Source organism: Felis catus, chromosome D1, assembly GCF_018350175.1.
Source record: "Felis catus isolate Fca126 chromosome D1, F.catus_Fca126_mat1.0, whole genome shotgun sequence".
In the NCBI taxonomy this organism is placed as follows: Eukaryota; Metazoa; Chordata; class Mammalia; order Carnivora; family Felidae; genus Felis; species Felis catus.
The window spans coordinates 16,130,861-16,143,667 of NC_058377.1; the positions used below are offsets into that span (position 1 = coordinate 16,130,861).

At 42.2% G+C, this 12,807-nt stretch overlaps 1 protein-coding gene across 1 annotated transcript in view; it reads left to right on the plus strand.

Moving 5' to 3' along the window:
- Positions 1-12,807, plus strand: part of KMT2A (lysine methyltransferase 2A) — an 84,392-nt gene that overhangs the window by 66,288 nt on the left and 5,297 nt on the right. The window contains 5 exon segments of the mRNA XM_011286446.4: positions 120-194; positions 10,702-10,876; positions 11,037-11,144; positions 11,862-11,945; positions 12,370-12,499. Coding sequence (XP_011284748.3) covers positions 120-194; positions 10,702-10,876; positions 11,037-11,144; positions 11,862-11,945; positions 12,370-12,499 — 572 coding nt within the window.

A 12,807-nucleotide genomic window follows, 5' to 3' on the forward strand; every position in this document is an offset into this window, starting at 1 on the left:
TAAGAAAACAAAAAAACCATTTTAGAAGGGTGTTTTCACCCTGTAGGGATTCTAAGCTCAACGTTTGTGCATGCCATTGGTGTTGGAAGTAGTTGACCAAATATTTCATTTCTGCACAGATGCCTGGAAGTCACTGACAGATAAAGTCCAGGAAGCTCGATCAAATGCCCGCCTAAAGCAGCTCTCATTTGCAGGTAACGGCCGCAGTGGTCATTTTATTCTGAATACTCTGTCTCAGAGTATTCTGGTAGCTTGTTGCTCTAAAACTGTAGAGTTGATTCTACAAAAATGTCAAACTTTTAAAAAAAGAAAATGGAATTCTTATAGTATACAGCACACCCATTTAAAGCATACAGTTGATGGCACCTGGGTGGCGCAGTCGGTTAAGCATCCGACATCAGCTCAGGTCATGATCTTGTGATTTGTGAGTTTGGGCCCCTCGTCAGGCTCTGTGTTGACATCTCAGAGCCTGGATCCTGCTTCGGATTCTGTGTCCCCGTCTCTCTCTGCCCCTCCCCCGCTCACACTTTGTCTCTCTCTCTCCCAAAAATAAACATTAAAAAATAATAATAATAGAGCATACGGTTCAATGGCTTTTAGTGTATTCACAGAGTTGTGCAACCATCACTAGGGTATAATTCCAGAACGTTTTCATCATCCCTTCAAGAAACTCCATACTCATTAGCAGTCACTCCTCATCAGCTCCAACACCCACCACCATTGATCTACTTTCTGTCTCTAGGTATTTGTGTGGAATCATACAATTATATGGCCTTTTATGACTGGATTCTTTGATTTATTTATTTAATGTTTATTTACTTTTGAGAGAGAGACAGAGTGCAAGCAGGGGAGAGGCAGAGAGAGAAGGAGACACAGAAGCCAAAGCAGGCTCCAGGCTCCGAGCTGTCAGCACTGAGACCGATGCAGGGCTTGAACTCACAAACCATGAGATCGTGATCTGAGTCGAAATCGGACGCTCAACCAACTGAGCCACCCAGACGCCTCTGGATTCTTTGATTTAACATAGTGCTTTCAAGCTTTCTCTCTGCTGTAATGTTGCATCAGTACTTTATTGTATTCTTTTTCTTTTTTTTTTTATGCTTATTTTTGAGAGAGCACGCACGCGTACACAAGTGAGCGGGGGAGGGGCAGAGAGAGAGAGGGACAGAGGATCTGAAGCAGGCTCCACGCTGGCAACAAGCCCAATACAGGGCTTGAACTCAGGAACCACAAGATGGTGACCTGAGCCAAAGTTGGATGCTTAACCGACTGAGCCACCCAGGAGCTCCATTGTTTTCTTTTTTTTTTTTTTTTTTAAAACAGATGAATTTTTTTATTGAGGTAAAATTCACATAACATAAATTTACCAATTTAACCTTATTTTTTTCCAGAGTAGCCCATTTTTAAGTGTACAGTTCACTGGTGTTAAATGTATTCACGTTGTGCAACCATCCATCCATCCCATAACTTTTCTTCTCGTGAAACTGAAACTCCCCTTTCCCCATTGTCTCCCGCCCCCGGCAACCACCATTCTCCTTTCTGTCTGTATGGATTTTGATTACTTTCAGTACCTCATGTAAATGGAATTATACGATACGTGGACTGGCTCGTCTCACTTAGCGTTATGCCCTCAAGATTCATCCATGCTGTAGCAGAGTGCAAAATTTCCTTCCTTTTTAAGGCTGAATAATATTTCACTGTATTTATATGTCACCGTTTGCTGATAGATTCACCCATCCACGGATACTTGTTGCTTCCACATTTTAGCCATTGTGAATCGTTCTGCTGTGAATGTGGGTGTATAGATATCTATTCAAGACCCTACTGTCCAGGGCCCCTGCGGGGCTCAGTCAGTTAAGCGTCCAACTCTTGGTTTTGGCTCAGGTCATGATCCCAGGGTCGTGGGATTGAGCCCCGCATCAGGCTCCACCCTGGTTGTGGAGTCTGCTCAAGATTCTCTCTCTCCTCTCTCTGCCCCTCTCCCCTGCTCTCAAAAAATCAATCAATAACTAAAATAGTTCCTATTAAAAAAAAAAAAAAAAAAAAGACCTTGCTTTCCATTTCCGGGAGGCATATACCCAGAAGTTGAATTGCTGGATCATTGCTTTTTGTTTTTTTTAATGGTAATTCCATTTTTAATTTTTTAAGGAACCACCATACTAGTTTCCCCAGTGGCTGCACCATTTTACATGCCCACCAGCAGTGCCCGAGGGTTCCAATTTCTTCACCTCCTCTTTTTTTTGATAGAAGCCAGCTAAAGCGATGTGAAATGGTATCTCATTATAGTTTCGATTTACATTTCCCTAATGATTCGTGATGTTGAGCATCTTTACATGGGCTTATCGGCTATTTGTAGGTCTTCTTTGGAAAAAATGAAGGCCTCTGTTTAAGGCCTTTGCTTGTTTCTTAATCAGGCTTTGTTGTTGTTGTTGTTTTTAATGTTTATTTATTTTTGAGAGAGAGAGGGAGACGGACAGAGTGCGAGAGGGAGAGAGGCAGAGAGAGAGGGAGACACAGAATTTGAAGTAGGCTCCAGGCTCTGAGCTGTCAGCACAGAGCTCGAACTCACGAACTGCATGATCATGACCTGAGCTAAAGTCAGACTCCCAACCGACTGAGCCACCCAGGTGCCCCTGTTGTTATTATTGTTGTTATGGTTGAGTTTTAAAAGTTGTCTCTACGTTCTAGATATTAATCAGACAGATGATTTATAATATACATATCTACGTATAGAGATATAGATTAGATGTAGATTTATTTGTGAGGGAGATATTTGGGGGCAAATATGTCTCTACAGTGTAGATATTAATGAGAGGGATAATTTACTATATATATATATATTTAGATTTGTGAGGGAGATATTTGGGGGACAAGAAAATATGATTTGTTGGTCCTGTGCCCAACAGCGGTGGTCAATGGGTGGAACTGTAGTTAAATTTGTACTTTGCCTCTCCCAGTAGTCATTTTGAACTGATTACTTGTAATATGTATAAAATCCTACTCCTGGAGTAAGCCAGCATTCTGAACTTTGTTCGCAGCCTCAAACTGAGTAGCCAGCCCTTTGTTCTGGCCAAAAGGACAGAATTTCCTTTGATTTATCCATGTCGTTTACTGCCACATGGAATGGTGGTAAGAAACCATGTACTTTGGAGGGAGAAAAAACCGAGTACAAGCCACATTTCTGCCCTTTTGCTGTCAACATGCCACTGAGTGCAAGCTAATTGACTTCTCTGAGTCTCAATATCCTTATCTAAAAGGGAATATTGGGACACCTGGGTGGTGGCTCACTTAGTTGAGAGTTCGACTTTGGCTCAGGTCGTGATCGCGAGTTCCTGAGTTCAAGCCCCACGTAGGGCTGTCTGCTGTGAGTGCTTCAGATCCTCTGCCTTCCCTCTCCCTGCCTCTCCCCCACTCATGCTCGCTCTCTCTCTCTTAAAAATAAATAAAAACATGAAAGAAAAATAAAAAGGAGGGGTGCTTGGGTGGCTCAGTCAGTTAAGCGTCCCAACTTCGGCTCAGTTCATGATCTTGTAGTTCTTGAGTTCAAGCCCCATGTTAGGCTCTGTGCAGACAGCTTGGAGCCTGGAGCCTGCTTTGGATTCTGTGTCTCCCTCTCTTTCTCTGCCCCTCCCCCTCTCGCACTCTTTTTCTTTCTTTCTCTCAAAAATAAACATTAAAAATTTTTTTAAAAAAGAAAAATGAATTTTAATGTGGCCTTCAAAATTTATAGTGAGGATTAATTAACGTGTTGTGTCAACTATACTCAAATAAAACATCTTTTTAAAAAGGGACCTGACATTATTGACTACTTATATGTATGTAGATAAATACGGTTATTTATATGTATACAAGTAATGTTATTTATTTATACATCTTAATTTACCTAATATGCCAAATAAAGACCATTATCCTTATGGAAAAGATTTGAGACAATTCAGAGAAATCATCGAAGACTAGCTTTTGGGGGGGAGGTAATAGTATATTTTCATATATGGTATGAAGTGAGGGTCAACTGCATTCTATTGCGTGTGGATACCTGGTTTTCCGAGCATCACTTGTTGAAAAGACTGTCTTTTCCCCCATTAAATGGTCTTGGCACCGTGGTCAAAACTCATGTGACCAGGGGCTCCTGGCTGGCTCAGTCAGGGGAACATGTGACTCTTGATCTCGGAGTTGTGAGTTTGAGCCCCGTGTTGGGTATGCACATTACTTAAAAATAAAATCTTTAAAAAAAAAAAAAGGCATGTGACCAGATATGCAGCGGTTTATTACTAGACTCAGTTCTATTCCATTAGTCTGTATGTCTGTCTTTATGCCAGTACCACACTGTTTTGAGTAATTACTGTACATCTGTGATAAACTTTGAAAGCAGGAAATTTGGAGTTCTCCGGTTTTGTTCTTTCTCAGGATTATTTTGGCTACTCAGGATCCCCTCAGATTCCGTATGAATTTTAAGATGAGCTTTTCTATTTTTGCAAAAAAATGTTATTGGGATGTTGATGGAAATTGCACTGAATCTGTAGATCACTTTGGTAGTATTGACATTTTAACAGTATTAAGTCTTCTAACCCGTGAACACGAGATATGTTTCCTTTTATTTAGGTCTTTAATTTCTTTTAGCAGTGTTTTGTAGTTTTCATTGTATAAGTCTTTTACCTCCTTGATTAAGTTAGTTTGTAAGTCCTTTTTTCTTTGTGATGCTATTGTAAACAGAATCGTTTTGTAATTTCCTTTTCAGATTGTTCATGGTTTGTGTATAGAAACTCAACTGATTTTTGTGTGTTGACTTTATCCTATTACTTTGATGAATTCACTTATTTTAACAAGTGTTTTGTGGTATCATTAGAGTTTTCTACATATAAGATCATATCCTCTGCAAACAGAGATAATCTTACTTCTTCCTTTCCAATTTAGGTGACTTTTATTTCTTTTTTTTACTTAATAGAAGTGGTGAAAGTGGGCATCCTTGCTTCATTCATGACCTTGGAGGGAAAGCTTTCAATCTTTCACTATTGGATATAGTATTCTCTGTGGGTTGGTCAGTACGTGGCTTTTATTAGTACTTCATTCCTGTATATTGCCAAATAATACTCCATTTTGTGGATATACCATATGTTGTTTATCCATTCATCAGCTGATGGACATTGGGTGTTTTTCCACCTTCTGAACCCTTGAACCGTAAGATCATGAGCCAAGCTGAAATCAGTTTCAGATGCTTAACTGACTGAGCCACCAAGGTGCACCCTGTATAGACATGTTTTTATTTCTCTTGGATATATACCGAGGAGTGGAATTGCTGGGTCATGTGGTGACTCTATGTTTATATTTTGAGGAACTGGGGCACATGGGTGGCTCAGTCAGTTGAGCGACTTGACTTCAGCTCAGGTCACGATCTCGGGGTTTGTGAGTTTGAGCCCCATGTCAGGCTCTGTGCTGACAGCTCGGAGCCGGCTTCTGATTCTGTGTCTCCCCCTCTCTCTGCCCCTCACCCACTCACACTCTGTCTCTCTCGCTCTTTCAAAAATAAATAAATATTTTTTTAAAAAGAAAAGAAAGAAAGAAAAATTAAACTTTGAGGAACTGCTAGATTGTTTTTTGAGTAGCTGCACCATTTTACACCAGCAATGTTTGATGGATCTAATACCTATATCCTTGTCAACACTTGTTATTGGCTGTCTTTTTGTTACGGGTATCCTCCTGAATTATTTATTCAAAAATAAATACATAAACTTAAAAAAATTAAAAATAAATAAAGAATGATTAACTATTTTATTAACAGGCTTTTACATTTTTATTTTGAGAGAGAGAGAGAGAGAGAGCACGAGCAGGGGAGGGGCAGGGAGAGAGGGAGAGAGAGAATCACAGGCAGGCTCCACACTGCTAGCCCAAAGCCCAGCACGGGGCTCAAACCCACAAACCATGAGATCGTGACCCGAGCCGAAATCCAGAGTCAGATGCTTAACCAACTGAGCTAACCAGGAGCCCCAACTATTTTATTCACAGATTTATTAACAAAGATTCAGAACTTGGAGATAATCTAGATAAAGATGGAGGAGACAGGCTCTCTCTTACATTAATTTAATGGCAGATACATAAATTATGAATACAGCTGATCGGAGGAGCGGTTAAGCAACGGCTATGAAAATTTTCGACTCATTTGCCCCTCCATCCAGCAATTCCACTTCTAGGAAAGTATCCTCTAGGTAGTCTCAGCCAAGTCATGAAAAACATATGAGGGTAGGTTAAGCATCCTTAAGTTAGGCTCAGCGGGGTAAGCGCCTGACTCTTGGTTTCTGCTCAGGTCATGGTCTCGTGGCTGGTGAGTTTGAGTCCCGCCTGAGGCTCTGCACTGACAGTGCTTGGGGTTCTCTCTCCCTCTCTGCCCCTTCCCCGTTCACGCTCTCTCTGTCTCTGTCTCTGTGTCTCTCAAAAGAAATAAACTTAAAAAACATGTACGAGGGTGGACTGGGAGAGGGGAGATTGGGAAGAGAATTTAAAAGAAAAAATGTATGAGGGTATTCATTCCAACATGTGTTAGCAAAAAACTAGAGGCAGCAAGCCAAATACTCCTCAACAGGAGAATTTAGAAAGAGGTCCAAAGTAAATTAATTGGAAGGGGCTGGTTGTAACCGTATGTATCTGGTATGATCATGACTCCCTTTAGATACGTTCATGTTATACACCCACATATCCACACACGCGTACTCTGTCTCAATCTATAGAATGGTTGCCTCAGAGTGTCACCTGGGGAATTCAAATGGGCAACTTGGACTTCCTGTACTGTTTCACTTTATTTCCGTGAGTAGATATCACTTTTATAAATTTTTTAAAAAGAGTGCATTCAAGTGCAGTTGTTAAAAAAGCAGATGGCGAATAAACTTTTAAAAAGATCTTCTGAGCATTGAGTAGGGTATAGAATTGTTGAATCATTATGTGACATGCTTGAAACTAGTGTAGTACTGTGTATGAGAAAAAAAGAAAAAGAAAAGACAAAAAGAGTTCGGGTTCTCCTAGGTCCTCAGCCTCTGCCCCTCACTCTGCCCTCGTGCTAGGCTCGTTCAGCCATTCTCACCCTCTCGCATTACACTCCTGTGATTCATCCAGTCTTCCTACCATCCCTCATGTCTCAAGCCAAAAGAGTCCAGTAAATCTTGACTTCTTTCCTTTCCCTCACCATTCACATCCAGTTGGTCGCTGCCGTTGACTCTACCCCAAAAGTATGAGTCATGTTCCCTTCTTCTGTCTCCTTCTTTCCTCAGGAATAGCCTTTGTCATTCTCTCACCAGTAATCTCAGAAAGCCTTCTAAATGGTCCCTGAGTCTCCCGTCTCCTCCTGGTGGTGAATCCTCAGTGTCCCCAGAAGTACCTCAGAAGCTTCTTTGGTTGCCCACTAATTGTAGAATAAAGTGTTCAGCCCTTAAATGTTGGTCATTTAAAAATATTACTGAACCCTTGAATGTGCCTGGCGTCCTGTTGGACCCTTAGGATATAACTGCTGAGTAGAAGCAGACTCAGGCCTGCTCTCCAAGGTTTCCAATCCATTGACCCCTTCACAACGAGGTCCTTGCCTCACGACTTTATATCTAGTGGCAGAGATAAGTACTCTGAAGAATGAAATCGAGTGCACAGGGTGGGTGGCTGGTGGCAGGGAGCCTCCTCTAGATAGAGTGGTCAGGAAAGGAGTTTCTTGAGGAGATGACATTAAATAAAGCTGAGGCCTGAGTGATGACAAGAAGGAGCGAGTCATGCGACAAGTAGAGTAAAAGCCCTCAATGCAGAAGAAACACCACAGAAAAAAGCCCTAAGGTGGGAATACCTTTGGTGTGTTTATTGTCTGTCTCTTCCATGAAATAAAAGCTCCATAAATACAGGTGTTTGCCTGTCTCGTTCACCTCTGTATTCCCAGGCTGTGTCTGGCACAGCAGAACGATGGAAAGAAAATGTGGGATATAGTAGGTGCTCAGGAAATATTTGTTGCAGGAGTGAATGAATCGTCCACAACAGAAGAGATTGCTCCCGCAGTATTTTATACTGTACCTTTATTTGGATACTTTCACAGTGTGTGACTTGGGTACCTGTTGGCCTCTCTCTGCCAAGAGCTTGAGAATGGGGGCCGTTCTTTGTTCAAATTCATCTTTGTTCTCCCCATTACTGACACAGTATTTAATCTCGCTTTAAGCCCTCCAGTGAAAGTAGAGTTGAATACTCAGTCTAAGCATAAAAATGAACTTTCTATGGAAATAAGTATGTTTTTCCAGTGTCTTTTTCTGCCTAGGAATCCACAACAATCTAAAATTCCTAGGAAAAAATTTCTTGGGGAAAATCAGTGTTGTGTGGGGAAAGAAAAGATGTTTGCCATTATCTTAATTGGCTTATAAGCTCTTCTAATGGAGGCTTGAGTTGTATACTTAGGTTGAATTCTAACTGGAACACAGTTGTGTCCAAAGAATGTGTCTGAAGACTGAACCTTCTACTTGCATTGAAACCAAATGATCTCCCTTAGAAATTCTCTAAGTGAAATAAAAATCAGGCAACTAATAGTAACTTTCCACTCTTCTCAAAAAATTATCAGGGACATAGAAGAATTTTAAAATATGAAAAAGCAAACGCAAGAACAAAGTGAAAGGTAGACAGGGTCCCATCCCCCAGAAGTAATCGTTGTCAACATTTAAACCCAGATAGCCTCCCAGGCATGACACACAGTCCCCAAATTACACTGAGGTTGCATCTCTAAATATGCTTCATAGCACAAAGGGTGTGACTGTTGGAATTGTGCGTGTGATCCTAGCACAACAGACACCCTTCTCTTGATATCTGTTAATAATACCAAAAACAATATTGCCATGAAAGAATATTGTTGACTTTATAAAAATGTAAAGAACATTGGCTATTTTGGGGTTCCTGGGTGGCTCAGCCGGTTATGATACTGGCTCAAGTAGTGATCTTGATGTCCTAAGATGAAGCCTGGTGTCAGGTGCTCAGTCTCTCAAAGTAAATATATATATATATATATATATATATATATATATATATATATATGATATATAGTATATATCATATATATATGATATATACTATATATCATATATATATATATATATATATATATATGATTTTTTTTTTTTAAGATTTTACTTTTAAGTAATCTCCACACCCAACGTGGGGCTCGAACTTAACAACCCCGAGATCAAGAGTCACATGCTCTACTGACTGGGCCAGCCAGGCGCCCCCAACATTAGCTATTTCTAGTGTCAAAGTAGTGGAATTGCCCCATCCCTTTAATGCAAGGAGACAGTTCAGAAGGACTTTCACCATCTATGCCCACAACTTATATAAATGTTATTTTTATAATGGCACCTGGATGGCTCCGTCGGTTAAGCGTCTGACCAGCTCAGGTCATGATCTCACAGTCTTTGAGTTCAAGCCCTGCATCAGGATCTCTGCTCTCAGTACAGAGCCCGCTTTGGATTCTCTATGCCCCTCCCCCACTCATTCTCTCTCTCTCTCTCTCTCTCTCTCTCTCTCTCTCTCTCCCCCCCCCCCCTCTCTCTGTGTCAAAAATAAACATTAAAAAACTAGTAAGTGTAGGGGCGCCTGGGTGGCTCAGTCGGTTGAGCGTCTGACTTCGGCTCAGGTCGTGATCTTGCGGTCCGTGAGTTCGAGCCCCGTGTCGGGCTCTGTGCTGACAGCTCAGAGCCTGGAGCCTGCTGATTCTGTCTCCCTCTCTCTCTGACCCTCCCCCCATTCATGCTCTGTCTCTCTCTGTCTCAAAAATAAATAAACGTTAAAAAAAAATTAAAGAACTAGTAAGTGTAATTTTTGTAAACTAAAATCAGAAATGCTCATTAATGTCATGAGACTAAGTGAGTAAGCACCTCTCAAGCGTACTACTCCATACGCTCACTATAACAACAACAAAAGAGAGTTCCGTGCTAGGGGCTTATTGCTAGCTATTCTTTTAAATTTTAGGGAAGTATCTATGTGAGTGTGAAGTTAGAGAACCCAGTTACCCCATTAACCTATAAACAAAAATGGGATCATGGTTGAAGCTCTGTAGTCCAAGGTTCAGAGCTTGTCATGCTAGCAGTGACCTCGGGTGTGGTGTTTAAATTCACTGAGCCTAGATTTACTGACCTGAAAATGCAGCTGGTGACCCCTGCCTCATGTGGGCATTAAGACCACGAAGTGAAATAACACATACAACCTATCTGTGTACATAAGAGCATAGAAAACAGTTTGGTGGTGTGTGTGTGTGGTTTTTTTTTTTTTTCACTTAATCGTGAACATTTTCCATATTGGTAGATCTGAGCCTGTGTCATCCTAATGGCTAGTGAATGCTAATTCTTGGCTAGTCTTTAATGCAGTTCACCCCCGAGCAGCCTCTGGCAGAGCTCTTCTCTAGTTCAAGCATTTTTCTTTTGATTTTTTTAAATGTTTGTTTATTTTTGAGAGAGAGAGAGCATGAGCAGGGGAGGAGCAGAGAGAGAGGGAGACACGGAATCCGAAGCAGGCTCTAGGCTCCGAGCTGTCAGCACAGAGCCCGACGCGGGGCTGGAACCCACAAACTGTGAGATCCTGACCTGAGCCGAAGTCGGACGCTCGACTGACTGAGCCACCCAGGCGCCCCTCAAGCATTTCTTTAATACCAGGCAGTCTCCTGTTGACTGCGCCCTCACTACCCTGGTGCCTTCTGTCCGACAGGTGTTAACGGCTTGAGGATGCTGGGGATTCTTCACGATGCGGTCGTGTTCCTGATTGAGCAGCTCTCTGGTGCCAAGCACTGCAGGAATTACAAATTCCGTTTCCACAAACCGGAGGAGGCCAACGAACCCCCCCTGAACCCTCATGGCTCGGCCAGGGCCGAAGTTCACCTGAGGCAAGTTCCATTCTCTTTCGGAAGCAGGTTCGGGTCCCTATATTTTTACGTATGATGGCATTATTTTCCCACGCGACCTTTGAGATTTCTAGCGTCAAAGCTGTCCACTGCTTCTGTTAAAGCCTTTCTGTTACAACACGTTTTCATCTTTTGGCTCCAGGAAGTCAGCATTTGACATGTTTAACTTCCTGGCTTCTAAACATCGGCAGCCTCCCGAATACAACCCTAATGATGAGGAGGAGGAGGAGGTACAGCTGAAGTCCGCTCGGTAAGTCTGGAGTTGAAGGGTCGTTAGGAACACTCTTTGCTCCCCTCTACTCCGGCTGTTCAGGGCACCGTGCGGGTTTGCTCGCGTCACAGTTTCCCAGATAACATCTAAGAAGACTATGAAATACAGTTTGTGTCAAGGTAGCAGCATTGCTTCTTGGCCCTTTGGCTGAGATCAAGTGTAAGGTAGCAGTAAGCGGGCTGGCACAGAGAGAAATGTGTTGGAGAGGAGAAATTCAGACAACGCTAAGAGGCCGTTTTTCATTTTCTTTAACCAAAGTGTATATACCCTGTCAGCTCTGGACGTACCACCATAGTCCCCATGGTCAAGTACTATGTATATTATAGGCCTAATTTTTTTTTTTAATATTTTTTTTAGCGTTTATTTATTTTTGAGACAGAGCATGAACGGGGGAGGGTTAGAGAGAGGGAGACACAGAATCTGAAACAGGCTCCAGACTCTGAGCTGTCAGCACAGAGCCCGACGCGGGGCTCGGACTCACAGACCGCGAGATCATGACCTGAGCCGAAGTCGGCCGCTTAACCGACTGAGCCACCCAGGCGCCCCAATTATAGGCCTAATTTTATAAGACACTTGTTGTGCTTGGCACTGAGCAAAGAGAACAGTGCAGTCATATTCTCTAGGAACCTTTGATCCAAGACTCAAAACTGATTATCTCCTGAAGAGAACTCATTAGTAATATGCCTGTCTCTTTAGGAGGGCAACAAGTATGGACCTGCCGATGCCCATGCGTTTCCGGCATTTAAAGAAGACTTCTAAGGAGGCAGTCGGTGTCTATAGGTATGGCTAAAATTGTAGAAAGAATTATATGAAACTTATCATTTTCCAAAGTCAAAGGGAACCAAATGCTGGAATGAACCCCCCCTTTCAGTAAGTGAGGTTTTTCTCGCTATTGTTGATGGAACCTGATCTTCTGAGATCCTGTACTTCCTTGCGTTGAACAAGGAACTTGACATAGTGAGCATTAAAATGCTGCTACTTCTAGTATGTTACAGAGTGGAAGAAATCTTTCCTTGGCCGTTTGTTAAAACAATGAATATACTCCTCAAATCAAGTGGGTCCAGATTCTTTTTTTCTCTTCAAGTGTCTGTCCTTCCTGGGGAACTACCAGACCAGGAGGCTTTAGTCATTTATTCATGTGTTCACACAGTTAGCCAGATTTGCAAAATCCATGGCTGATCTCTTTTCCGTCTTTATGCCCTAGGTCTCCCATTCACGGCCGGGGTCTTTTCTGTAAGAGAAACATCGATGCGGGTGAGATGGTGATTGAGTATGCTGGCAATGTCATCCGTTCCATCCAGACTGACAAGCGAGAGAAGTATTATGACAGCAAGGTGAGTGGCCCGCTTTCACCGGCCCACTTCTGGTGTTGCATGTGGAAAGGGGCCATCGACTACAAATACGATCCCTACAGCCCAAAAGAAATAGGATATTTTATTACTTTGAACATCTTTTTTTTTTTTTTTTTTTTTTTTTTACACTTTTAAAATCTATGGTGGGCCCCAGGAAAAGCTCAGAATCTGCCTTAAGGATTGGTACCCAAAGAAAATCTTTGTAGGTTTGTCCGAGTGGACCAAAAGCACATGGCGACACGACGTTTTAGGCTTCTCCTTCCCGTGGAGACATTAAGAAACCTCTAGTG